Raw genomic sequence first — 26,354 nt, forward strand, 5'->3', positions numbered from 1 at the left:
TGAACCTTGCCTTGGAAATGGAACACTCTGAAACCTGAGGTGCATTTGTGCTTTCAGAAAAGGTACAGAAGCACACCAAGAGGAAGAAATCTTTGATTGATTGGGCACTCCGCCGAAGCACCAGCACCCCAACTGGCAGCCCAGCATCACAGTCTCCAACCACCTCGAGGAAGCTTTTTGGCCTATCGCTGGAATCAGTGTGTCCTGATGGAAACCTCCCCAAGCCAATTATGGTAAGATGGGGACCCAGGGATGTTATTTGGGTGCCTCTGCAGAATAGCTTCTTTACTCTTTTGTTCACTGTGTCAGTGCATATTTAGATGTATGGGAAGTAGGCTGTGAAGGAGGCTTGGGTCCTGTCTGCACTATACATTTAAAGCAGTATGATACCACTTCAAACAGTCATGGCTTTCCCCCCAAAGCATCCTCGTACCTGTAGTTTGTTAAGGGTGCTTAGAGTTGTTGTTGTTGTTGTTGTTGTTGTTGTTTGCATTTATGTCCCACCTTTTTCTGCAAAGAGCTCAAGGTGGCATACATGGCTCTCCCCTTCCTCATTTAATCCCCACATCAACTGTGAGGATGGTTAGGCTGACAGAGGCAGCAAATGGCTCAAGGTCACACTGTGAGTGGGTTTCATAGCCATGTGGGGATTTGAACCAGATCCCGGTCTAATACTACACAACACTGGTTATTAAGAGACCCCTATTCCCTTCACATAGTGAAAATTCCCAGAGTGGCTTATTATGGTTGTTGTTGTTGTTGTTGTTAATAATAATAATAATAATAATTAATAATTTCATTTGTATACTGCTTTATATTTTTAAGAAAAACATCTCAAATCTCAAAGCACTTTACAACACATTAAAACATCAAATAAAATAACCCAGGATAAACATTACTAAAGAAAATCAAATACAAAGGGGGTAACACTAGAGGATGCTTAGGACCCATTTCCTATCTATGACTCTATAACTGTTTATAATACAGTGGTAACCTGGTTTTTGAATGTCTCTATTGACAAACATTTTGGTTTTCAAACGAGGTAAACCCAGAAGTAAATGCTTCAGTTTTCAAACACGCCTCGCAAGTCAAACATGCCACACGGCATCTGCTTTGTGCAAGATCCTGAGGCCTAGCTGTTGACTACTGAGTTTTCGGTTTTTGAACTTTTCAGAACTCGAATGGTCTTCTGGAACGGATTACATTCAAAAATCGAAGAACCACTATACAGTGGAACCTCGGTTTTTGAGCATCTCGGAAGCTGAACGCTTCGGGTTTTGCACATCAAAAACCCAGAAGTAAATGCTTCTGTTTTCGAACATGCCTTGGAACATGCCTTGGAAGTCAAACGGCTTCTGCTGCGTTTTTTTTTTTCAATTTTCTTCACTGAAATTGCAGACAGCCTTTTGTGCCTCGGTTTTTGAATGTTTCAGAAGTTGAATAGTCTTCCGGAACGGATTACATTCAAAAATCGAGGTTCCGCTGTACTGAATTTTAAATTGCATCTGTCCTGGGACCTGCTGGTGAAGGATGGGTAATTAACAGCAACGACAACAACAACAACAACAACAACAAACAACAACAACAGGAATATTCCCTCTGTCATGTATGAGAGCTTAACCTGATTGTCTAAAATGCAAATTATAATACTTGCCCTTTGTTGTTGTTGTTGTTTAGTCGTTTAGTCGTGTCCGACTCTTCGTGACCCCATGGACCATAGCACGTGACCATATAACTGACATTGTTCACTTCCACACAACCCCAGGATATCCTGCAACTCCTGTACCATGAGGGCCCCACTACAAAGGGCATCTTCAGGCGTTCAGCAAATGCCAAGACTTGCAAGGAACTGAAAGAAAAACTCAACTCTGGAGATGATGTCCAGGTGGATGGTGAATCTGTCTTTGTGGCCGCTGGAGTTATTACGGTAAGTTGGACCATATTGCTAGTACTTTAAAGACCTTAAGTTTTGCTGTGCTGACTAACAAGGAACTGCTGCAGTGGCTTAAGGTGCAGGGCCGGCTCTAGGGGTAGGCTGGGTGGCGCGTGGCGCCAGGGCGGGGGCGCCGGAGCGATCTCCACGCCAGGGCGCCCAACATGCTCGAGACAGCCCTGTTAAGGTGTATTTGGGGGGGTGGATAATAGAATCAAGAGTTGGAAAGGACCCCAATGGCCATCAAGTCCAACTCCATGCAATTCAGGAATTTCAACTAAAGGGAGGGCCTTTAATTCAGAATTGATGGCAAGGGGTGTCATATAACCCTCTCAGCCTATGGGCAACAGCAGTTTTGAGTCATCCCATACTAACATCCAGGTGTGTCAACTAATTTAGTGAGCTGATTGGGTCAAATTCAAAGTAAAGCAAAATTTTATGGCAAAGTTTGGGTGTTCTTCCTTGGTTGAAACATTTGGGGAATCTTGAGGAAAAGTTTAAGTGTTTTCTGTAACATTAGCAACATTTCTTAGCTCAGGAGGGAAGGGGGTTTCATATAATTCTTGGATGGGAGGGGAATCTGGTCCAAATGAATCTACACATGGAAATGGCAGTTCTCTGAGCCACTCACACATAAATATTTGTAAGCCCAAATATTTATATGCAAAATTATAAACAAAGATCCTACATATCACAGATAAACACAGATAAAAGAGTAAAATACCTGGAGCACAATTTTACATTCATTAGTATTTAAGACTTCTCTGCATTGTATGCATCTGTTTATGTACTGGTTACTTTAGGAAATGTAGCCTGTATATGATATGCACATAAACAACATGAAATGCATAATAATGTGTATTATAATATAAAATGTCAGGCTTGTACTTATTTTTAGTGGCACGGGTATAGTAAAAAGCTTGCTCTCTGTTGAGATCAAGGAGTGAGGTGGAAATTTTAAAATTTCTGCTGGCCTGAGAGCATGGAAAGGCAAGAGCAGACCTTTGACATGCTGAATAAGAAGTGCCAGACCTTGGCTATGGATGGATAAGGAATGGGGGGAGACACTCGCAATCCATGCCTCGGGCCACATTCAAAGTGGTTATGATGCCACTTTAAACAGTCATGGCTTCCCCCCAAAATATATGTCGGAGCTGCAATTTGTGCTTGGAATTGTTTAGGAGGCCCCTCTTCCCCTCCTAGAGCAACAATTCTCAGAGTGGTTTATCAACCAACCCCTCTTCCAATGGAGCTCTAAGAATTGTAGCTCTGGGCGAGGAATAGGGCATCTCCTCACAACTCTCAGTACCCTTAACAAACTAGGAGTCTTTGAGGGAAGCCACGTGTGTTTAAAGTGGTATCACCGTGCTTTATATGTGTGGTATGACTGTGGCCTAAGGGGCAACAAGAGAGGGTGCAGGCCCAGGCAAGTTTTAACCTGCCAGGCCAAATGCAGCTGTCGGTTGTTTTGTCCTGCTGGGTCCTTGACCATCTCCCCCTCTCAGTTCAGCATGTCCCAAGCAGGGAGATTTATCAAACCACGGGTGGGCTGCCGCACAGGCTTCACATGGCCTGTTGCGTCACAAGTGTGCAGGCCTGAGATAGTGGTAGAGAAGTGTGAAGGGTTGGCAATCTGTGCTGCAGAAAGATTAGAGGCATTCAACATGCTTCATGGCAATTAGTAAAAAACCTGACCCTCCTTGCTCACATAATAGTGCAAACTGTGCTTCATGGAGATATGATAATGTTCATTTTGCCTAATAGGTTTTCTTTCAAACAGTGAGGTTTCTGGTATTGTGGTGTTCTGGGCTTCTTACAGGTGGATTATGAGAAGCCCTGGAAAATGAAACCCGGTGTAGTAGAGCAGCATTGAGCAATATGCTTCTATCTGCACAGCACTGCGCACAATGCCCTCAGACTGAAGTGCACAGGGTCCATTTTGTGCTCATGCCAAAAGGGGATTCCAGACACTGCCAGTCAGCTGGTTGGTAGCACTTGTGGGGATCGAATGAGCAAATACTTGTCAGGGCTTTGAAGCCCATTGCAAAGCATTCCAGCAATGGTGTCATTGTGATGCTAGGTGGTTGACTGGTGGGTATCCACATCTGCCTATCACAGGGTTTCCCAAACTTGAGTCTCCAGCTGTTTTTGGACTACAATTCCCATCATCCCAGACCACTGGTCCTCCTAGCTCAGGCAGGGCCAAATTTGGCCCTCCAGCTGTTTTGGGGCTACAACTCCTGTCACCCCTAGCTAACAGGACCAGTGGTCAGGGATGATGGGAATTATAGTCTCAAAACATCTGGAGGGCCAAGTTTGGCAATGCCTGTCCTAGCTAATAATGATAGTAGTAAAAAAAAAAAACCATCCGGAGACCCAAGTTTGGGAAGCCCTGGCCTATCAGATTTGGGCCATATGGGGAGGGGTAAATAGACTTTCCCCACCCCTACCTTAAACTGTGTGGTTTTTGACACACATTCACAAAATCAGTGCTTTTGTGATTTATTGTAGAATAAATCTCAAAATCGACTCAATTGCTCTCTGCATGACTAACCAAATCACTCTGCATGTCTGTGTTTAATATAGGATTTTCTACGCAATATACCTGACAGTGTTCTATCCTCAGACATGCACGGGCTGTGGATGGAAGCCATGGATAAGGAAAGCCAAGCACATAAGATTGAAGCACTCAAAAGGTTTGCTACTGGGGCAGTCCGTCTGCTTTGATAACCCTGGGTAGCGAATATCTACTACTACTCAGTCTCCCATTCCAACTGGCATGTGGGATCCTTTAGAAAGAATAATGCCATACGCTACATTCTAGTAAGATGCTTTTATTTTAAGGAGAATTTCAAGCATGCCCCCTCCTCAAAATGGCAAGGGGATGGAAAGAGATATTACTTGATCCATGTAGTGGGTCAGGGGTGAAACATGTGGACCCTGGCTAATTTCTCTTAGCCTGACTTTAAGGGAAGGGCTCAGCAAGAGACCTCAAGGTTTGGCAGCAGAGGATCCAAGATTCAATCCGTGGTTTCTCCACTTAAGAGGATCTGGGAGGGGGAGAAGGAGACGATGGGAAAAACCTGTGCCTGAATCCCTGGAGGGCCACTGCCAGCCAGTGTAGGCAATATTGAGCGTGGGCAATGGTGCCTTCCTGTGTTCCTAAACTCACAGAGTGGTTGTGAGGACAGAATTGCAAGGGAAGAGCCTTGCCTACCACTCTTGAGTGCAGTCGAGGAAAGGCAGATTTGGAAATGCGATCTATCAACATGCAGGCTTCCAAGATTTCCTGGAACACAGGTTGGAAGCCACTCTTCCGGTTTATGCCAGCTGCTCTTCATTCAGCAGTTGATGGCTTTCCATGGGCTTTATACATGAGCATATTAACAGGCTCATAATTTGGGGTAGAATTAGAAATGCAGAAGCGCTCAAGGCTTAAGTCCTCCTATGGATTCAGCTGAGATAAGGTATCATTTGCAGGAACCCTGCTTCTCACTTGTGCTGCCAGCTGCCCTGGACTGGATACTTACACTTTCTCAGGGGAAATGATAAAGCTTTAGTCCGACCTGCAGTTGCCAAAATCAAACCCAAGCAGCATGTCCAAAGGATTAAATAAAAAATCCTTGTTAAAAATTCTAGTGTTGCATTCAAAATTAAAGTAGCAAAAATTCCTGCAAATGTTGAATGCTTGCTTTTCCTTTCTCAGTTGATGTGCAAATTTGAGGCACAATTACATTTAGGGTATGTTTTGGCTGTGCAGAGTTGTAGTTACTATGCCACGAAAATCCCATCAGATGTGGACCCTCCTCCAGGAAGCCGATTCGCCCTCTTTACCTGTGGTCGTCTGAGCTGGTGTGCTTCATTCTCGTTTCTCTTCTTTTTTTGCAGCTTAGTGAATCAGCTTCCAGAAGCCAACCTCATTTTGCTCAGACACCTATTTGGAGTTTTACATCACATTGAGCAAAATTCGACAGAGAATCAAATGAACGCCTACAACTTGGCCCTCTGCATCGCTCCCAACATGCTGTGGCTTCCCAGCCCAACAGGTCCTGAGGAGGAAAGCAAATCCACAAAGAAGGTAACAGCCTTCTCTGCTTCTGGGTTTTTACCCTCATCCCTTTCATTGGCTTTTCCCTTTGGCTCAAACACTGTGAGCTCTGATTAGACATCCAAAATCCTTGTTAACTTGGTAGTCCCTTTTCTCAGAGCTGGAACACACAGCTGGCAGTTGCATGATGCTAACCCTGGCCCAAATTGCTTTGGCCATCATGTCCAGAGGATATTTGTGATATGGTATGACAGTAATGACCACAGTAGCTCATACTGACCTTTAAAGCCCTAAACGGCCTCTGTCTAATATACCTGAAGGAGCGTCTCCACCCCCATCGTTCTGCCCGGACACTGAGTTCCAGCGGCGAGGGCCTTCTGGCGGTTCCCTCGTTGTGAGAAGCCAAGTTGCAGGGTACCAGACAGAGGGCCTTCTCGGCCAGGCATTGTACCATTAAATTGTTAAATTTGTAGATGTGTAGCTGAAGGGGAGGTCAATTATGGGTGGGTTTCTTTGCTTATTTGTATTGTGAGTGGAACAGTGTGTGAATGTTTACATTGCAATGTAGCCAAAACAAATTCCAAGTATGTTGGAAAATGTACTTGGCCAATAATAAATTATTATTATTATTATTATTATTATTATTATTATTATTATTATTATTATTATTGGCACCCGCCCTGTGGAATGCCCTCCCATGAGATGTCAAAGAGATAAGCAACTACCTGACATTTAGAAAACATCTGAAGGCAGCTCTCTTTAGGGAAGTTTTTAATGTATGTTAATCTTTGTTGGAAGCCGCCCAGAGTGGCTGGGGGGGGGGCAGCCAGATGGGCGGGGTACAAATAAATTATTATTATTATTATTATTATTATTATTATTATTATTATTATTATGTGGGGTTTCCCTTTGCAGAATGCTGTTTCACAATTGCTGACAGGAGTGATATCTTGTCAGCATATAACATCTCTGCTCAGAGATCTGCACTGATTGTCGATTTGCTACAGGGCCAGGTTCAAGGTGTTACTGTATATAAAGCATCTGTTTACCTGTGAGATCACCCCATACATGCCCACTTTGACCATTTCAATCTGCAGAACCATCTCTGTTACAGGTGCTACATAATACTTGTTCCACATTTGTAAGAACTCAATCTTTTAATTTGGTAGCACCTGTACTTTGGAACTCCCTGCCTATTGACATCAGTCAGGGTCCTTCACTGCACTCTTTTTGGTGCCTGCTAAAAACATTTTCATTTAGGCAAGGCTACCCAGATATTTGGGACGCGGGTGGCGCTGTGGTCTAAACCACAGAGCCTAGGGTCGGCTGTTCGAATCCCCGCGACGGGGTGAGCTCCCGTTGTTTGGTCCCAGCTCCTGCCCACCTAGCACGTCAAAGTGCAAGTAGATAAATAGGTAGTGCTCCGGTGGGAAGGTAAACGGTGTTTCTGTGCGCTGCTCTGGTTTGCCAGAAGCGGCTTAGTCATGCTGGCCACATGACCCGGAAGCTGTCTGCAGACAAACGCCGGCTTCCTCGGCCTATAGAGTGAGATGAGTACACAAACCCAGAGTCGTCTGCAAGTGGACTGAACGGTCAGGGGTACCTTTACCTTTACCCAGATATTTAGAATGCTGATGTGTTTTTGGTTGATTGCTAGTTTGGATTTTCTGAATCTTTTCATTGTTTTACTAATAATCTTACTGTTTATTCTTTCAGTAAACCGCTTTGAGGTTTTCGGTGATTAAGCAGTATATAAATTTTATGAAATAAATAAAACTAAGTGGGTTTGGGTGAGTGTCAAAGGGCGGAGCTGGATATAGCACAGATCCTGTCCTGCTGCATGCCCTAAGCAAGCCTCATGTCCTTGGGCACAATGTCCGGGTCCCAGTGTTGATGTATCACACTGAGGCCAGTCTCATTCATACATCTTATTCAGATAATTTATACAGCACTTGATTTTTTTAAAAAATGAAAAACCTCAGAACGGGTCACGAAAAAAGATAAACCAATAAAATTATCAATAAGGAAAAGTGGCATCAACCATTTAAAACTTTCAGGAAGTTCAAATTACAAGAGACTAAAAGCAGATTCAACCCATCTCTAACACCTGGGCAGGCTTGCCTAAGCAATGTTTTTAGCAGGTGCAGAAAAGGGCACCGTGAAGGCACCTGGCTGATGTCAACAGGCAGGGAGTTCCAAAGTGCAGGTGCTGCCACACTAAAAGACCCAATGCAGAATGGGTATTATGTGGCACCTGTAACAGTGCCAGTTCCGCCGAGCAAAGCAGTCTTGTCCTTTGTCTCCTGGCTCATCCACACTTCCACTTGTACTGCCACTTTCCCCCAGGAAAACCTGCTCCTTACCTCTGAATCAGAACAAATGTCAAAAAGCAGTTCTGCAGATTGACGATTGTTCTGATTCGGCAGTAAGCAGTGGGTTTTCCAAGGGGAAGTGGCAGGACAAACAAAAAACCACTTGGGCCTGTGTTTTCTAGGCACAGGACAAGCGAAAGTGTGGACAAGCCCTTAGACACCAAAATGTCTCAGGCCAGCCCTGCTGCTCCTCTGTTCACATCTAATGCAAATTTCCCTGCGCAGAGAGAAAGTTGGGTTTGTTTGCTGATAATAATAATAATAATAATAATAATAATAATAATAATAATTTATTATTTATACCCCGCCCGTCTGGCCGGGTTCCCCCAGCCACTCTGGGCGGCTTCCAACAAAACAGAAATTCTAAAATACAGAAATCCATCAAACATTAAAATACAGAAATCCATCAAACATTGAGATGCCTTCTAAAAGTCTGGTAATTGTTGTTCTCTTTGAATAATAATAATTTATTGTGTGCTTCAGCTCTTAATCGCACAGTAGAATAGAGACTGGAATAATTCTATGTAATAATTAACAGACAAACATCATGTTGTTGGAATTAGCCACATGAACAGCACCCAGAGCTGGTATCCTCCACTTACTAGAATCGTAGAGTAATAGATATTTGCCTTGGCAACTGCTCCCTTTCATACAGGTGGCCAGGCTGGTGCAGTTCCTGATTGAAAATTCAGCTGAAATTTTTGGAGGGGACATTGCTACACTGTTCCAACAGTCAGAGAAAGAGAAGTCCAAGAGTGTGGATGACTTCCTAGGTAAGGCCATGGCTGAGATACATATCTGTTCATTTAATATCCTCGCCTTCTCAGGATGCTAATGATGGATTACGTCCCAGGATGGAATAGAGCCCAGAAAGGGGCGGGGGAATGCAAAGTAGAAAGAATCACATGACTGGCTATGCCCACAGGATTCCTTCAGTCACTCCGGCAACCTTTTCTCACAGTGGCCAGCCAGGTGCCTGTGGGAAACTGCCTGCTATCAGAGCAAGCAGGACCTGAGGCACTGTGGAGGCAGAATATAGCCATTGTGGCTAGTAACCATTAATGGCTCTCTCGTCCACAACTTAGTCAAATCCTTTTTAAAAGCAGGTTGATGGAGAAAAGAGAGAGAAGAAGAAGGGCACCAAGCTGTGGCAGAGCTGATTTTCCCATTAATCCCTCCCCCAAAATCCTAACTTGCCCCATTGATTTCAGTGGACCTAAGGAAGGGGGATTCATAGAGGACAATGTTATTGATGGCAACCAGCCATGATGGCTATGCTCTGCCACCACAGCCAGAGGCAGTAAATGCTTCTGAATACCAGTTGCTGGAAACCACAAGGTGTGGGGAGAGGGCTCTTGGGCTTGGATTCTGCTTGTGGTTTTCCCATCTGCTGGCCGCTGTGAGAACAGGATGCTGGGCTGGATGGGTCATTTGGCCTGATCCAACAGGGCTGTTTTTTGTGTTATTAGGTGCTCCTAGGCCAGTGATGGACAACCTTTTGAGCTTGGTGTGTCAAAATTCACCAAAAAACCAAGCATAACTCGGGTGGTGTGTCACTTCAAGAAAAAAACCATAATTTCGCAATATTTATAGTTTAAATAACAAAAATGTATAATTGTAATATATAACTGTATTTAATAAACCAAAAACTAATTATTTAACCTAACCTAACCAAAAAACCCTTATTTATAAACAAAGTGCCCAGAGTTGTTGAGCTTTTTGGGGAGAGCTGCTGACCAAAGTTTTGGAGGTTTTTGGGGGAGGTGCAAAAGTTGCTTTTCTTTTTGGGGGGGATGCCCCAAAGCTGCTGCGCTTTTTTGGGGGGGAGGGAACAGAAATAAATGACGAATAATACCTTCGCTGGAACTAACACGCAGCACCGACATAGTCTGCTAAAGCGCCAAAAAACCCAACACAGAACAGGTTAAAAAACGCTGTTACACCCAGTCATAGTCTGCCAAAGCACCAGAGAAAAACAGCACAGAAAAGGTTAAGAAACCAATCTCTGGCTACCAGCAGCAACAACAAAAATGGATCCGGGTTGTAACAGCGGAGACAAAATGTAGCGGATACAAACTCTAGCTGAGGCAAGCTGTAGGAGGAGCGGTTGAACAAATGGGGGGGGGGACAACAACAACAGCGTGAATGGGCTGATGGGGCGCATGCCAGCAGTGAGGGTTCTGTGTGTCACGTCTGACACGCGTGTCATAGGTTCGCCATCACTGTCCTAGATGGACTCTTAATACCATGAACAGCTGAGATATTATGAATGGGTTCTTGGCAACGTGTTTTCTTTACTGAATTTTCCTCAGAATGGAGAAAATCCAAATTAAATGGGGTTAAAATAGGGGTGGCCTTTTGACACTTGTGTGTGGACGCTGGAAATAAAAACCACACACACACACACACACACACACACACACACACTTTGCATTCCTGAGGAGCACAGCAGATGCACATTTATCTTGATGTGGCTTCTTCTTCTTCTTCTCCCCACAGGCCAGCGCAATGATTCTTCAGATGAGATGGAATGCGCTCCCTCCTACCAAGGAAGGGCAAATCAGCATTATGTGCGGGAAGCAGACCGCGAGGGCCTCTTCAGCCCATTTGATGGACTGATGCTCAACGAGGAGCAAGAGGACTGGGATTTGTTTAGCGAGATCACTGCCTGCTATCAGAGCAAAGCTGGGCACGCCAGTTCCAACAGCTGTGACCTCCTGAGAGAGCAGGGATCCTTTTGCTCCCACTGCTCGGTCTGCTCACTGGGGCCCCCTAGGAATCGGTGTTCTTCAGAGCCCAGCGTTTGCCTGAGCTCTCAGCTTTCTGCTGAGGACCACGAGCCAGTGGCCCGGCAGTCCAGTTGTGATGCCACCATCATGCACAGCCACGGTGATTACATCCGCAGGCTCCAGCAACTGCAGCTGGAGAGCCAGAAGCTCATGGATGAAGGGCTGAGCCCTGGTCTGAGCAAAGGAAAGCAGAGTTTCTGGGGGGGCTGCCCAAGCACCAGCGTGCCCAAGAAGCTCGACCCTCTGAAGTCGTGCCTGTCTAACACGTCTAGCTTCTCCAGCCTTTCATCGACCACCACATCTGCCTCCTCGCTGAGCTCCTTGGACAGCGCTTTCTCGTACTGCTCCGAGTCGTCTGCCTTCAGCCCCACTGAAGCCTCCACCCCGCCGTTCATGTTCGGGACACCTACCAAGCACAACGCCTTGTCCCCTAAGATGGCAAAGAGATCCTTGAAGGAGTGGCACAAGCCCTTGACTTCCCCATTGCCACTGGGCCCTTGCAATGTGGGTGCTTGCTGCGGGAAACAGGTGGAGGACCAGGAGCCCAGCTGCAGCAGCAGAGTGTCAACAAGGGTCTTCCTGCCCATAGGGAGCCCGTTTCACGAGGACAACTGGGACGAAGAGAGGAAAGAGGCAGGAGCTGCTGAAATGTTCGGCCGCACACCTGTGAAGCCAGACTCCAGGGGTCATTTTCCTAACACCGAGAGCCCTTCTCTGCCAGCACCGCAGGTGCAAAGGGAGAAATCTGTGAAACACATTGAGATCAGTCGCCCCAAAGCTTTGCATCGCAACCAAGAAAACCTGAAGCGCACCAAGATAACTGTCTTCATGGCACCTAAAACGAGCAATCCCACAGCATCTCCTGTAGGGCAAAACAAGGAGGAGACAGCCAAGAATTTGCAGAGCGTGAAAATTCATATTCCGCAGACAGTGTTCTATGGGCAAAACACCCCTTTGGTCCTCCAGTCTGTCTCAAGGAGGTACCACCATGAATCAGTGAGCCAGTCACCCCAGGTGGAGATCCCCGAAAGTGCTCCCCTCGTGGAAGTCCCAGGGCAACCAGCTGAGCAGGAAGGGTGGCACACCAAGGTCCAGCGGAGCACGTTCAGCCACAACCTCCGCATCTTCCTCCCGGCCTCCATCCGCAACACCGTCCGGGAGTACTTCAGCCAGGAAAGCTCTAAGGAATACTGCACAATGAGAGCAGAAACGGTGGAGAGTGAGCTTCTGCGGAGCAGGGCAGAGTGGCTTAGAAGCCAGCCCCGCCCCAGCACCCCGCCCAAGAAGCACAGCGGTCGAATGTTTCCAGAAGAAACCATTGTCTAGGAGCAGAGCACCCGCACCTTTTGCATTTTTGTGCTTTCTTTCCACATAGGGAGGATAGTCCTGTGAAAGTGCCCTCTAAAATGCTTAGCTGAGATGTGAAGATAATTGTTTTTCATGGGCTGGTGTCAAGTGGCTGTCAGTGTGGTCATTTGTAGCTTTTCCCTTGACCTCTTTCTTTGTTTTCCCTGCCCAGAAGAAAGGACAGGAACAGATGTCTGCTAACATGAAGCCGTACTCCACACATACAAAGCTTCATCCTGCTGCTTTCTGCTGAAGATGCCAGTTTGCACAGAGAGGTGAGCAGGCAGGAGCAGAGCCACTCAAAAGGATTTTGACCCTGGTGCAAAGAACAGCCTGCACTGATTCCAGGAGGGAAAAACAAAAGAATAGTCTGAGCCCAAGCATTGCCAAGGGAAGTGCATGGATGGCTACCCCCAAATGAAATCATGTGATCCTGTGTGCACTGGTAAATGCTGCAGGCTTAAGGATGCTGGCTGCCGGTGCTGGCTCATCCACAGAGACAGCAGATCTTGCCTCCAAGGAATGCATTGCCTGCTGCTGCTGTCATTGCAGTCAGATGCCAAAATGCCTTGGGGTGGCCCTGCTGGCTGAACCACATCTTTCTGTGAAAGAGGAGAGCCATCCTTGCTAGGGGGACAGAAGAGTGTTTGATAGAGAGGTTTTGAAGCAAGGTTTCATTCATTCAAGGTATAATTATCGAAGGTTTTCTGAATGGGACATGTAGAAAAGAAAGCTGGGCCACTTTCTTAAACAGTGTTTATTCGCTTTAACTGCCGGTTTTAAAAGCTTTAATTGTGCCTGTGGTCTGCTCTTCAGCATTTTTCATTGAGCCTAAAAGTAAGTAGAATATCAATCTTCCCTTAAAGTCAGTGGAAATCACTGTCCTTGTGTTTAAACTGGAAGAAATAGTTTTTTCCTGCTGATACACGATCATTTTTTTAAAAAATGTTGCTGTTGTTCGTGTCCCGTTTTGCTCGAGTTTGTTTACTCTTTGTTGTCAATTTCTCTTGCGCATAAAAGCTCATAAAGAGATTGTTTCCTTCTAGGTTTCTAAGCCATGGTTGTAAAATATTTAATAAAAGAAGCACAGCTTTATTTGTCAAAACTGCCTTCTCGTTTTTGTCCATGGCTTAGTAAAAGGATTCTGGCTTTTAACACACATTTTATTTGTTAGAGATCAAAGAGGAATTGTAGTGGTAAAAAGAATCCTACTCACTTCATGTTTTTGCAGTTAAGAGGACTGGAAGTCTAAAGAGGTGCTACCCCCTTGCCTCTTAGTGTCCCCCGTAGTGAATCCCACCGCCCCGCACTGGGTGGAACCCCCCACTTTGGAACCACTGGTCTACAGGGATGGCATTCCAAAGCTATGGGGGAAAGGCCACTCACCGCACTGTCCTAGGGGGTGGGCACACCAAGAGGGGCTTCGATGCAGATCTCAAGTGTGTGGGCAGGGTGTTCTGGGTGCAGGCAACCCAGCAATCCAGACCATATTAACACTTGCTGGTTTCATGGACAGATCAGAACACATGTAACTCTTTCCCATTGAAATTGAGTGGCTCTCCTTGGCTGGAACACTCTTTTCCTACCTGACTCCCTTTTATTGTTCACCAGTCACCACTGCAATACCTCTCCATGCAAAACCTCTTTTGTATGCTTACTTGCTAACATATGCCTACAATGTTGGCCTTTTGGGGTCCCTTCCACCTCTACAATTATATGATTCCACATATAGCTGTCCCAAGGTGTTTTGCACTGTTCAAACAAGTGCATCCCACCACCTTTGCTTTCCTGATTACATGTGGGGTATCATATATATTTTTCCTGGGTTGTTCTTAATATTTAACATCTTGGGCCATTAAAGTGTTTCAGAAGCAATTCACATTATCAAAGAGGGCAGTGAAGATTCTTGACAGTGGGAAAGAATCTCCTTATCTAAATGTTCCAAATCCCCGTTTTCAAGATAGGAGTAAACAGAATGAAAAGTTAAGTTTTCTTTGGAAAGAAAATTTTAAATATGTATTCCAAGAATCTAGAAAGATATCAAACTGGCTCAAAAGTCATCCTGACTTCAGCCCAAACAAGGAGTTTTGGCAGGGTCTGAATGTCCCCTGTCCCTCCCAGCTGCATATGAACCATCAAACTGTTGTCATATTATTAAAGAACAACAAATAATTTAGGGAGCTGTATTCTCACATGTTTACTAAAAGTGGTGGAGGAATCATGTCCAGGAGGCGGAAACTAGATTTGCTCCAAATGCTTAATACACCACTCATATTCAGGGTTTTCAAAGTCCTCATGGGGCTTTACAAGAATATTGTGCTTATCGCATTGTTCCATTCCCCATTGTTTAGATGCTGAGGTCAGTGGTGCCCGGTGCCCTCCCCCACCAAAAAAAGGGGGGGTTAAAAATCAAGATTACAAAAGTTGGGTGCCACCCGCTCTCTCTGCTGAGCGACATATTTTTCCTGTGTTGCTCTTAATATTTAACAGGCTCTTGGGCCATTAAAGTGTTTCAGAAGCAATTCACATTATCGAAGAGGTACTCAGCCAGGGTCTGTGGTCCTTTGGAGATTTGAGACATGGTAGAGACTGCCATAGCTTTAAAAAAATATGGTTTAGTCACCTATTTACACCTTCAGACTGCATGGACGAAGTCCAGATCTTACTGCATGGTCATCTCAAGCAGAGCTTGTTTCCCACAGCATTGCGGCCCTGGAGTCCAAGGCATCTCTCTCAGCAAGCCTTCAGCCAGCCTGCCCAAGATGGATCCCGGTCTTTTCCTTCTTCTTCCCAAAGTGTTTTCTTCCTCAAAAACTCTCTTTTTCTGTCCCTTCAAACACACACATTGGCAACATCTGTCTCCCCAGGCCAAAGGATTCCTCTCAGATGGCCCATCAACACCTTTTGTCATGTTAACAGATTTGTTCTTCACTAGTCCAGCCAGGCTGGTTTGCATAAACGAGCCCGGTATTCCCTGTCTGGCACAGCTCTGCAGCTTGTACTTTTATCCATATCCCAATTAAAATCCTACCATTCAATAATTTCTAAGGTTTGGGGAGGTCCTCCCAAATTGATAACATTATTACTTATTAAATGTTTTAGTTTCTTTTGCCACAGCGACTCGAAGCGAGTCCCAATAAACATAAAACAAACACATACATATGCAAACCCCCATAAACTGCATTAAAATATCCCACCCATGCCAAAAGGCCACAGTTAAAATCCAATGCCCTGGTTAAAAAAGGAACTGAATGAATATGCAGTAAAATAGCAAGTAGAATTCAATGCAAAGAAGAAAAATCTTAATTTCATATACATGTTCATGGGGACTAAACTGAAGGTGATGGAGTAAGACTTTGGGGTCATTGCAGAGAGCTTGATGAAGATGTCGATGCAGTGTGTGGTGGTCGTGAAAAAGGCAAATTCCATTTGGAAAGGAATTTTTTTTTGGGGGGGGACTACCAATATCATAACTCCATTACACAATTTTGGGACTTTTTAGTTTAGTTTAGAGAAAAGGTGAATAAAGGTTTTTAGTTTAGAGAAAAGGTGAGTAAGAGGTTACATGACAGAATCAAAGAGTTGGAAGGAACCCCCAAGGATCATCTAGTCCAACCCCCTGCAATGCAGGCATCTCAATTAAAGCATCCATGACAGATGGCTTGGAGAAAGTGGAGAGAGAGAGTTGTTCTTCTCCCTCTCTCATAACACCAGAACTTGGGGACATCCAATAAAGCTGAATGTGGGAAGATTTAGGACAGATTAAATGTAGTAAAATATATACCGGTAATTAAGCAAGCAAACAAATAATAAAAGGTTGCTGGTCTTAAGATTATAAAACAAAATAACATTGAATTTGCAAATAAACGGGGAAAGTTGCAGGCTTGGCAATTTAACAAAGAGAGTAGACCAAGAGTAATCAATGACCCAAAAGAAATAAGACAGGAATTTGTAAAGGTTTTACACAGATTTGTATAAGAAAGAAAAATAAGATCTCAAACAAATAGAGAACTACGGTATATAGAGGAAAGTAAGCTGAGAAAATACAGAGCAACTAAATAGGCCAATTTCAATGATTTGAAATTGGAATTACATCAGGTGATAAATCAGGGGAAATTGGGTAAAGCCCCAGGGCCAGGTGGGCTCTTGGTGGACTACTACAAAAAATTCCAGAACAAGTTAGCTGTCCATAGCTGTCCAAAGTGCTAGAAACAGGACAAGCTCCAGAGACTTGGAATGAGGCTTATATCACCTTGATACCAAAACAAGATAACGACATGACAAATCCCCCAAAAAATCGATCTCACTAATAAACTGTGATTATAAATTATTCACAGCAGTGTCAGCAAATAGACTTAAAAGAACTATGAGTGATATAATACATAAGGACCAAGCAGGCTTTTTCCCTAGCAAACAGCTAAAAGTTAATGTTAGAAATATAATAAGCATAATAGAATACCTAGAAGTGCATAATGAAAAACAAGCAGCATTGATATTTCTGGATGTGGAGAAAGCATTTGACAACGTGTCTTGGCTATTTTTGAAGAGAGTTCTGATTTGGGGGGAACATTTTTAAAGGCTATAGAAGCAATATGTACTGGACAACAAGCAAATATTATTGTAAATAACATTATTTCTGAGGGGTCGAGTCATGAAAGGAACTAGACAAGGGTGCCCATTGTCCCAGTTATTGTTTATTTTGATTTTGGTACGTATTGACACAAAATATAAGGTATAAAAAAGGGGGGTATAAGAGTGGGCCAACAAAACTATATAAAGAGTGAAAAGAAAGTAAAATACCTGGGAAATATGGTTAACGGCAAATAATCATAATATCTTTAGTGATAACTACTGTATGTACAGGTTTGGAAAGAAATAAAAACTCTGCAAATTTAGAGTAGAATGCAATTGTCACTGCTGAGTAGTGGTTGTGTAGCATAATTAAAAATTATTGGAAAATGATTCATACTGAACTAAAAAAAAACATTTTAAAAATCATTTCCCAAAAATCCAAAAGCATTGCTCTTAGGGTTAATAACAACAGAAGTCTCCAAAAAAGAGGGAAACCTGTTTCTATATGGAACAACGGTTGCCCATGTACTATTAGTGCAAAAATGGAAAACAGATAAAGTACCAATGACACAAAAATGACACATTAAACTGTTAGAATTTGCAGAGCTAGCAGGGATGAATACTAGAATAAGAAACCAAAATGACTAAATATATAAAGAGGACTGGATATGGAATATATGGAAATGTATTATAAGCAAACAATTTACTGAGCAGGATGGCAAGACTTCCAGCAGACATAAGACATAAATAAGACATAAATAAAGTATATAAAAGTTGTTGTGATAGACAAGGTGAACTTAGAAAATGCAGGGAAAAGAGAGGATAAAAGGAACCTCAGAAGGAGAGGATAGAATTGTTTTCTATTGTTGTTTTTTGGTTTATTCTTTGAAATCTAAAATCTTTTTTTTAAAGTTTTTTTATTTCAGAGATTTTTCTTTATTGTATCATTTTTGTTTATATTGTTGATACGGAATCAATAAATCAATAAAATATGAATATCTAATTAAGCAAACAAGCAAATAATAAAAAGCTGGTGGTCTTTGTAGTGAAATAATAATTTTCACAGTCAAACCCACATTTTAATGTTTATTTATTAAGAATATTTATATCCCACCTTCCCAAAAGAACATTTTTCCAGGTGGCTAACCATAAACGGAAAATGCATCGAACAACAAACTAAAACATATTAACTATACTATGCAAATCACACAACAAAGAAATAAACAGTTATTAAAGAGGAGGACTAGTCATAGATACAAGCAGCAGAAGGGTTTCTAAAGCTCACCAGCTTTTAAAATTATATTTATATACGTTGGTTTTGAGTGAAACAATCTATTGGTCCCTCCTGCAACAGACGCAGGGTTTTTGTGATTAGTCAAAGAGCCAAGGCTGCTGTGAACTGGCTCAAAAGTGTATCATAGTACACCATAACACTGAGATGCATATCACCTTAGCTGATAAAGTTTGGCAGTTCCCTGCATTGCTCACAGTACGAATCACTAGCATTGTTAACAAAAAGTTGCAACCATTTCACCGTCTTATGTATTACAGACCAGCGAAACGAGGTTCGGAGACATAAAGGCCCACAGTATCATTCAATACTTTAATACATTTAATACTTATCATTTAAGTATCAGGGGCATGCTATGGAGTTCCCACATATCTCATGGCAAATATCAAACTTGAGTACACATGGCAGGTTTTAAATACAAAAGGCACCTCAAGAAGTCACAAGGAAAAGCAAGCGGCAGCAAAATGGTCAAGAAACATAAAGCCTGAAATGATTGCATTGTGGGAAGATCACTCAGCAGAACACCATGTCAGCTATTATTGCTTGGTTTGCTTCTCCACTTCCAGTTCTCTCCTGATGTCTGACACATCTGTGGGGACCTGGACTGTGAGGCCATCCATCCAATTCTTCACACGCACCTGACAGCCTAGACGAGACCTTACAAAGGACAAAAACAGACCCAGACATCTCTTGGTTTTGTTGTGTGTGCTTTCTTGGCTCCCTTGGCTTCGGAACTCACTTCCTAAGGATGCAGCTCCCTCCCTGCTGTGCTTCTGCCCAACAGCTGAAGGCTGTTGTATCCCAAAAGACCTTCGGGAACTGACTTATTTTAAAGGAAAGGGCTTTTAACAACTGTGCTTTTATTTATTTATTGCGTTTATATGCTGCCCTTCATCTGAGGATCACAGGGTAGTTTGCAGTATGAAAATGACAAAAAATACATTTGGCAGATGAAAGCAAGCTTTTGTGTATGTGTAGCTGTGGAAATTGTCTCCATTGTTTTTAAACAATGTAACAAAATTACAGTTGCAGTTATTGATAGTCCTATGCTTTTTCCTCTAGTTGGAAACAAGTACAGTACCGGTAAGGAAAAGCCACTTTAGCTGTTCCAGTCAAAGGCACTGGGTAGGGTCACATGTGCTAGATGTGCATGTGTAAGCTGCTACTGTGCACCAGGGTCATGTTTGGAAGCTTTGCTATAGGTTCCCTGCCATGCCGAGATAAGGAGGCTGGTGACCAGAGACACAGCCTTCTTCACAGTGGCACCCTGCAGGTAGAATGCCCTTTCTTCTGAGATGCGCCTGGTGCCAACCTTGGTTTCATTTCAGGGCCAGGTGAAAACCTGCTTATTTACTCAAGCTTCTACTGATCATTAATCTCACCACTTAATCTCTAGCTCACTTGGTTAGAGCATGGAAACTGATAATGCCAATGCTGTAGGTTCAATCCCTGTTTGGGACAGTTGCATATTCCTGCGTTGCAAGGGGCTGGATTAGATTAGGGTTGCCATATTTCAAAAAGTGAAAATCTGGACTCAAAAATTGTTGAGCTTTTTTTGGCGGGGCAAAGTTGTTGAGCTGCTTCTTTCTTTCTTTCTTTCTTTCTTTCTTTCTTTCTTTCTTTCTTTCTTTCTTTCTTTCTTTCTTTCTTTCTTTTTGCCAAAGAATACCTTTTGAGCTATTTTTAAGGAAATATGCCAGAAATCTACACTTCTGACATGGGTTGCCATATGTCTGGATTTTTCCGGACATTTCAATGATTAGAAATTCCAGACACTGACTGCAAGGGCCAAATCTCAGGTATGTCTGGAAATTCTAGACGTATGGCAACCCTATATTAGATTATCCTCAGGATAGGTAAAGGTAAAGGGACCCCTGACCATTAGGTCCAGTCGTGACTGACTCTGGGGTTGTGTGCTCATCTCGCATTATTGGCCAAGGGAGCCGGCGTATAGCTTCCAGGTCATGTGGCCAGCATGACAAAGCCACTTCTGGCAAACCAGAGCAGCACATGGAAACGCCGTTTACCTTCCCGCTGTAGCGGTTCCTAAGTATCTACTTGCATTTTGACGTGCTTTCAAACTGCTAGGTTGGCAGGAGCTGGGACCAAGCAACGGGAACTCACCCCGTCACAGGGATTCAAACCACTGACCTTCTGATCAGCAAGCACTAGACTCAGTGGTTTAACCCACAGCGCCACCTGGGTCCTTCCAGCAATTCTATTATTGTTGCTTGTGCCAGAACCAGGTCACCAGCAGGGCTGGCTCTAGTGCGGGGTGGTAGGGCGCCGGGCCGGTAGGCTGGGTGCTGCGCAGCGAAGCCGCACGGAAGCCATGCTGCGCCCTGCGAGAGCGGGGGCGCCGGAGCGATCCCCGCCCCTCAGCGCCAGGGCGGCCGACCTGCTCGAGACTGCCCTGGTCACCAGATGGAGCAGAGCTGCCAGAATAGCATCCTGGGAGCTGGGTCACTGTTGCTAAGTAGGAGGATTGAGACGGGGGAGGGGGCAGCACTGTGCAAACACACTGGCAGGAATGCCAGAATGATGCCACTGGTGCACCTACATGGCAGGAAACCTCACTGCCACCTTCATAGAATCACAGAATTGTAGAGTTGGAAGAAACACCAAGGTCATCCCCCTGGTTCTCTGCCTCTCCTTCCTCATTTTTCAGAAGTAATTTTGCTTCCGGTGGTTCCACAAGCTATGAAGGTATTCTTACTGCCCTATTCCCTGGAAATGAACCACTTCTAAAATTTCACTTGGCACTAAAAGGAAATCAAAGGGGCAACAAGGATTTCCATGTTGCTTTTTAAAAGGCTAGAACTAAGATCCTGAGGATGCAGAATTCTGTCCCCATCTCAACTTTTGATCCTGCGCACTCCGATTCAGCATGCAGATATGCAGTGTCTAGAAACAGGGCATGGATACTTACGTCTCGGTAAGTCCAAAGGCCAGATCCAGCATATCTATCTCCTCGTCACTGATGGGGTCCAGTTGTTGGAATGTGCTGCCCTCAAAGATGAGGTGGCAAGTGGAGCAAGCCAAGGCCCCCTCACATGCCCCTTGGGGGGGGGGAGAAAGGAATCAGCATCAATGCTACACACTTGTCTTAGTCATCTGCTGCAAGAACCTACAGTGTTGCACACATATATCACATACCCTCCAACATTTCTCCAGTGAAAATAGGGACGTCCTAAGGAAAAGCAGGGCATTCTGGGATCAAATCATAAACCGTGATACCTTCTCTAAATCAGGAAGTTCCCTGGAAAATAGGGACACTTGGCGAGTCTGATATTCTAAAGACACCACAGTCTCTGCTGACCCTCATTCCAAGGAAACAGAACCCTGAGTAAATGCTGGAATCCCTGAAATCTGTCACCAGTCAGAGATTACAGTATGCATAAAAATATGTCCCCCAACCCTAAATTACTGTAGTTGAAGTGCAATTGCTGAGGGTTGCTACTACATCCCATAAGGTTGTTGGCTGAAATCATGAATGGATAGCCCCTCTCCCTACCTCCCTGAGATTGCTGAAAAAGAAGGGTTTGTAGGCTGCACTTTTTTAAATGGTTGGCGCTGCATCACTTGCACCTGCTTTTGCTGCCACCTGCTGGATCTGCCTTATTACAACACATCATTTTCTTCTTACACCCCGGCAGAGAAAGCAACAGATTTACAGTATTTCATTTACCGGTATTTGTTATTGCATGGATATACCGTATCACCTTTCTCTCCAGGAGCTCAAAGTGGCATACATGGTTCTTCCCCTTCCTCACTTAATCCACACAACAAGCCTGTGTGGTAGATCAGGCAGAGAGGCAGCGACTGGCCCAAAGTCATAGAATCATAGAATTGTAGAGTTGGAATCATCCAGTCCAACCCCCTGCAATGCAGGAATGCAGGAATAAGCACTTCTCCCATGCGTGGATCAAATCTGCAACCTTAGCTTTGTCCAAGTTAGCTTTGTGGCTGAGTGGGGACTTGAACTCTGGCTTTTCCTAGGCCCTGGTCCAACACCTTGAGCCCTGAGCCACCACTGGCTCCTGCTGCCTCTAAGGAAGGCCACATAACACAGAGTTGCATTGGCACATATAGTGTTAAGAGAAAGTGGGAAGCTTTCACCTCGTGGGGTAGCTTTGTGGATTTTGCTTGTGCCATTATTTTCATTCATTTATCTGAATAAATAAGTTGGACACACTGGTATGGTGTGTGGGTATCGTGTGTGTGACGGCTACAGAGGTGTCCAATTAGGGGCTGCAGGTTTGAGTCAAAAGGAAGTAAAAGAAAGTCGGTCGTTGTATGGCACTTGGACCCTCTAAAAGCTAAAACCAGTGCTGTTTTTTTCCTAGAAAAAGAGCTACCTGCGCTCACCACGAACGCCCCCCTTGTTCTCTTACAATGGTACACACCTGAGAGGGGCCAGAACTGAGTTTCATCTGGCTAGAATCATACAATACAAGAGTCACCCACCCACCCAAACCACGTGGGGCTAGAGCAGGAAGGTAGGAGAGAAAAGCTGGTGTAAGAAGAGAGGCCTCCATTTGTGGGGCTCATTTTGAAAGCCTGACACATGGACTGCTTGTCTGAAAAGTGGGCACTGAGTTTATTTATAGAAGACGCTTCTGTGAAGCGTAAAGAGTATTTTATTCCAGCAGCCTGTTAGCAACTGACTGCTTTTAAGGAAATGGCCTTTAAATAGTGCTGTGCTGTTGTTACCTATCTACACTGTAATATATTTGTTTTTACATCATTTGTAATTGTATTATAGGTTAATTACTTTGCTTTAATCTTTGTGAGCTGATTTGAATCCTGGTTCAGGGGGAAAGGCAGGGTATAAATAAATAAAATTGATGATAATAACAACAACTAGATTGCTTCTCCTGACTAGTATCTAGCTCCTTCCAAATACACTCTGGAACTCCTTGCATCTTGATATCAGGCAGGCACGTTTTTGGTGTGACATTTTTGTTTGGACAAGACTACTTAGATATCTGGAGCGTCGATGTGTATTCCAATCTGATTTTTGTTTATTGCTTTTTTAATGTTTTACATTGTTGCTTTTACCTGTTTTACTAATGTTTTATAGCTTTCTCCTTTTTCTAAACGACTTGGAGGTGGTGTGTTGTGGTTTTTTTTACAACCAAGCGCTATACACATTTTATGAAATAAACAGTAACTGGAGCTGTATACATGTTACTGCCTTAAAACACAGCTAGGCTGTTCTTTTTCTCAACTTGGATCTAAGTTAGTTTTGGGAGAAATGCATCACAATATAGCATTTCATAGGAAATGACAGGATAGATCTAGCTCATTACTAGTGCCATGTGTGTGTTGTTGTTGTTCAGTCGTTTAGTCGTGTCTGACTCTTCGTGACCCCATGGACCATAGCACGCCAGGCACTCCTGTCTTGCACTGCCTCTTGCAGTTTGGTCAAACTCATGTTCGTAGCTTCGAGAACACTGTCCAACCATCTCGTCCTCTGTCGTCCCCTTCTCCTAGTGCCCTCAATCTTTCCCAACATCAGGGTCTTTTCCAGGGAGTCTTCTCTTCTCATGAGGTGGCCAAAGTATTGGAGCCTCAGCTTCAGGATCTGTCCTTCCAGTGAGCACTCAGGGCTGATTTCCTTCAGAATGGATAGGTTTGATCTTCTTGCAGTCCATGGGACTCTCATGTGTGTACCACTTAGCAAATCAGTGGTGGGAGTGTGCATGAGGCGCGGAAAACGACTTAAGGCTAAAGAAAGAGAATGGGCCACATCACTTACCAAAGCCATCGATGTCAATGTTTTGATTCATCACCACCTCCAGCAAGCTTTCTCCTTCTTTAGCAGTGACTGAGAATTTATCTCCATCCCGGTTAATAAAATTTAACTTCACTTTCTCAGTAGAACTGTGGGAGAGGGAAGCACACATTCAATAAAGTTAGGGTCCTTCCAGACATGAGAAGATCAATATTATTGTTGTTACAGTAAATGCTTCCAAAGGTGATGGTAGTGGCGGTGATTAAGTCTTCTTATCACTCGCTTCCTATGAAGCATCTCAAAGGGATTTCACAGTACAATAAAAGCATATGCAAAGCAATTACCTATATGAAAACAATTTCACATCCAATACCCACCTATAAATGACTTGTTGGAGACCTCTTCCAAGGGAGCTCTGAGAATTGTAGCTTTGGGCGAGGAATAGGGCATCTCCTCACAACTCTCAGTACCCTTAACAAACTAGGAGTCTTTGAGGGAAGCCACGTGTGTTTAAAGTGGTATCACCGTGCTTTATATGTGTGGTATGACTGTGGCCTAAGGGGCGACAAGAGAGGGTGCAGGCCCAGGCAAGTTTTAACCTGCCAGGCCAAATGCAGCTGTCGGTTGTTTTGTCCTGCTGGGTCCTTGACCATCTCCCCCTCTCAGTTCAGCATGTCCCAAGCAGGGAGATTTATTAAACCACGGGTGGGCTGCCGCACAGGCTGCACATGGCCTGTTGCGTCACAAGTGTGCAGGCCTGAGATAGTGGTAGAGAAGTGTGAAGGGTTAAGGACTGGCAATCTGTGCAGAAAGATTAGAGCCATTCAACATGCCATTCGCACCATACCATTTTAAGCAGTCATGGCTCCCCCAAAGGCTTCTAGGGGTTGTAGTTTGTTAAGGATGCTGAGAGGAGACCCTTATTCCCATTCCAGAGGTATTATTTTTAGTGATAGAACAGCCAATCATTCTTTAGTGGAATGTATGGAATCTATCTATCATCTATCTCAGGCGTCCTCAAACTCGGCCCTCCAGATGTTTTGAGGCTACAATTCCCATCATCCCTGACCACTGGTCCTGCTGGCTAGGGATCACGGGAGTTGTAGGCCAAAAACATCTGGAGGGCCAAGTTTGAGGAAGCCTGATCTATCTAATAATTTTTTTCAGTGGGTACCATGAATCCAATATGGAACAAAGGCAGGAGAGTTTTGTTGATTTGTTTTTAAGAAAAGAAAAGAAAAGAAAAGATGAGCAGCAGAAAGGTGAGGTTGTTTCAATGGAAGAATCTGTTCTTTCCCAGGCTCCATTCATAAGCCAAATTCAATGAAATTGTCATTCATGCATCTTGCTACATCCTCCTCACAGCTGGAGCAAAGGCACTCCGTCATAAAGACGTAGAAAGGTGTCTTAACGGTGCAATCCTATATGTATCTGCTCAGAAGCCAGTCCCGTTGAATTCAGTGAGATTAGCATCCACACCCCTTCTTCCATTGGGACTGACGGAAGCAAAGAATTTAATTAAGATTCTAACTTACCCTGTGCCCCCCGCAGGGACATACTGAAGCCTGTGGCTGGTACTGAAGCATCTCCCCAGGTGAAGGCCGGCCAGTGCCGGACTGCAAACAGCTGTCACAAAGATAACCTGGGCTCTGCGCCTGTGTGCTTGAGACAGCCCAAGGCGAAGGAGCCCAGAGATGCTCCGAGACATCATGCTGACAAATCTTGATGTCTCCTAGTCTTTCAAGGACTGCAGTGCTGATATAAGTGCAGATGGGAATGGGTTGGGACAGCCTCCCTGGGAGGGAGGGAGGGAAGGAGGGGGAAGGGAGAGGGGGGGCACTGTTGTTGCAGCCCATCCCGCGGGGGGAGTGGGGAACTGCGCTTGCTGTGGTTGCACAAGATGTGGGTTGCAAATGGGGTCACATGCGTAGGCTTGTGTGAGTCGTGATGGGACTTGCATCCCTCTTTGTTCTGACTTACTGGAAACTGCATCAGCACGAATGCTGCCTGTCAGGGGAAGGTCACTTTGCTTAATTTTGAGCCAGGGGTTCCCCTCCCCCTCTTACATAGTAGGTCTGATCCATCGCATGCATTGGTCACAACATTTTGGGGTAAGCAGGGAGATGTATGGAGGGGCAGGAGCTGCCTGCTGTCCTTGTCTCCTTGGGGCACCACTGCAAACCTTCACCTAACTGCTGCGTCCCCAAGACAAATGGTGACCTGTTTATTTGCTACAATCTCAGGGACATGGGGTTACGGTGAGGA

General features: G+C 44.4%; 2 protein-coding genes across 11 annotated transcripts in view; one reads left to right on the forward strand and one right to left on the reverse strand.

Annotated features, from left to right (window-relative positions):
- Nucleotides 1-13,594, forward strand: part of LOC118084441 (rho GTPase-activating protein 20) — a 95,987-nt gene extending 82,393 nt beyond the window's left edge. For all 10 annotated transcript variants that reach the window (XM_060270634.2, XM_060270632.2, XM_088664688.1 and 7 more), the window contains 6 exons: nucleotides 58-233; nucleotides 1,766-1,927; nucleotides 4,520-4,629; nucleotides 5,822-6,011; nucleotides 9,009-9,126; nucleotides 10,853-13,594. In XM_060270634.2, coding sequence (XP_060126617.1) covers nucleotides 58-233; nucleotides 1,766-1,927; nucleotides 4,520-4,629; nucleotides 5,822-6,011; nucleotides 9,009-9,126; nucleotides 10,853-12,468 — 2,372 coding nt within the window. In that variant the 3' untranslated portion in view covers nucleotides 12,469-13,594. The remainder of the gene's footprint in view (nucleotides 1-57; nucleotides 234-1,765; nucleotides 1,928-4,519; nucleotides 4,630-5,821; nucleotides 6,012-9,008; nucleotides 9,127-10,852) is intronic.
- Nucleotides 13,595-17,163: 3,569 nt separating this feature from the next.
- On the reverse strand, nucleotides 17,164-25,844 carry LOC118084265 (adrenodoxin-like). The gene is made up of 4 exons (XM_035113642.3): nucleotides 25,625-25,844; nucleotides 24,114-24,238; nucleotides 21,282-21,411; nucleotides 17,164-19,009 (listed from the first exon to the last, which is right to left on the reverse strand). The coding sequence occupies exons 1-4, from the start codon at nucleotides 25,798-25,800 to the stop codon at nucleotides 18,889-18,891; spliced, it is 552 nt and encodes a 183-aa protein (XP_034969533.1). The 5' UTR covers nucleotides 25,801-25,844; the 3' UTR covers nucleotides 17,164-18,888.
- Nucleotides 25,845-26,354: the final 510 nt, after the last annotated feature.

Source organism: Zootoca vivipara, chromosome Z2, assembly GCF_965207765.1.
Source record: "Zootoca vivipara chromosome Z2, rZooViv2.hap1.1, whole genome shotgun sequence".
NCBI lineage: Eukaryota > Metazoa > Chordata > Lepidosauria > Squamata > Lacertidae > Zootoca > Zootoca vivipara.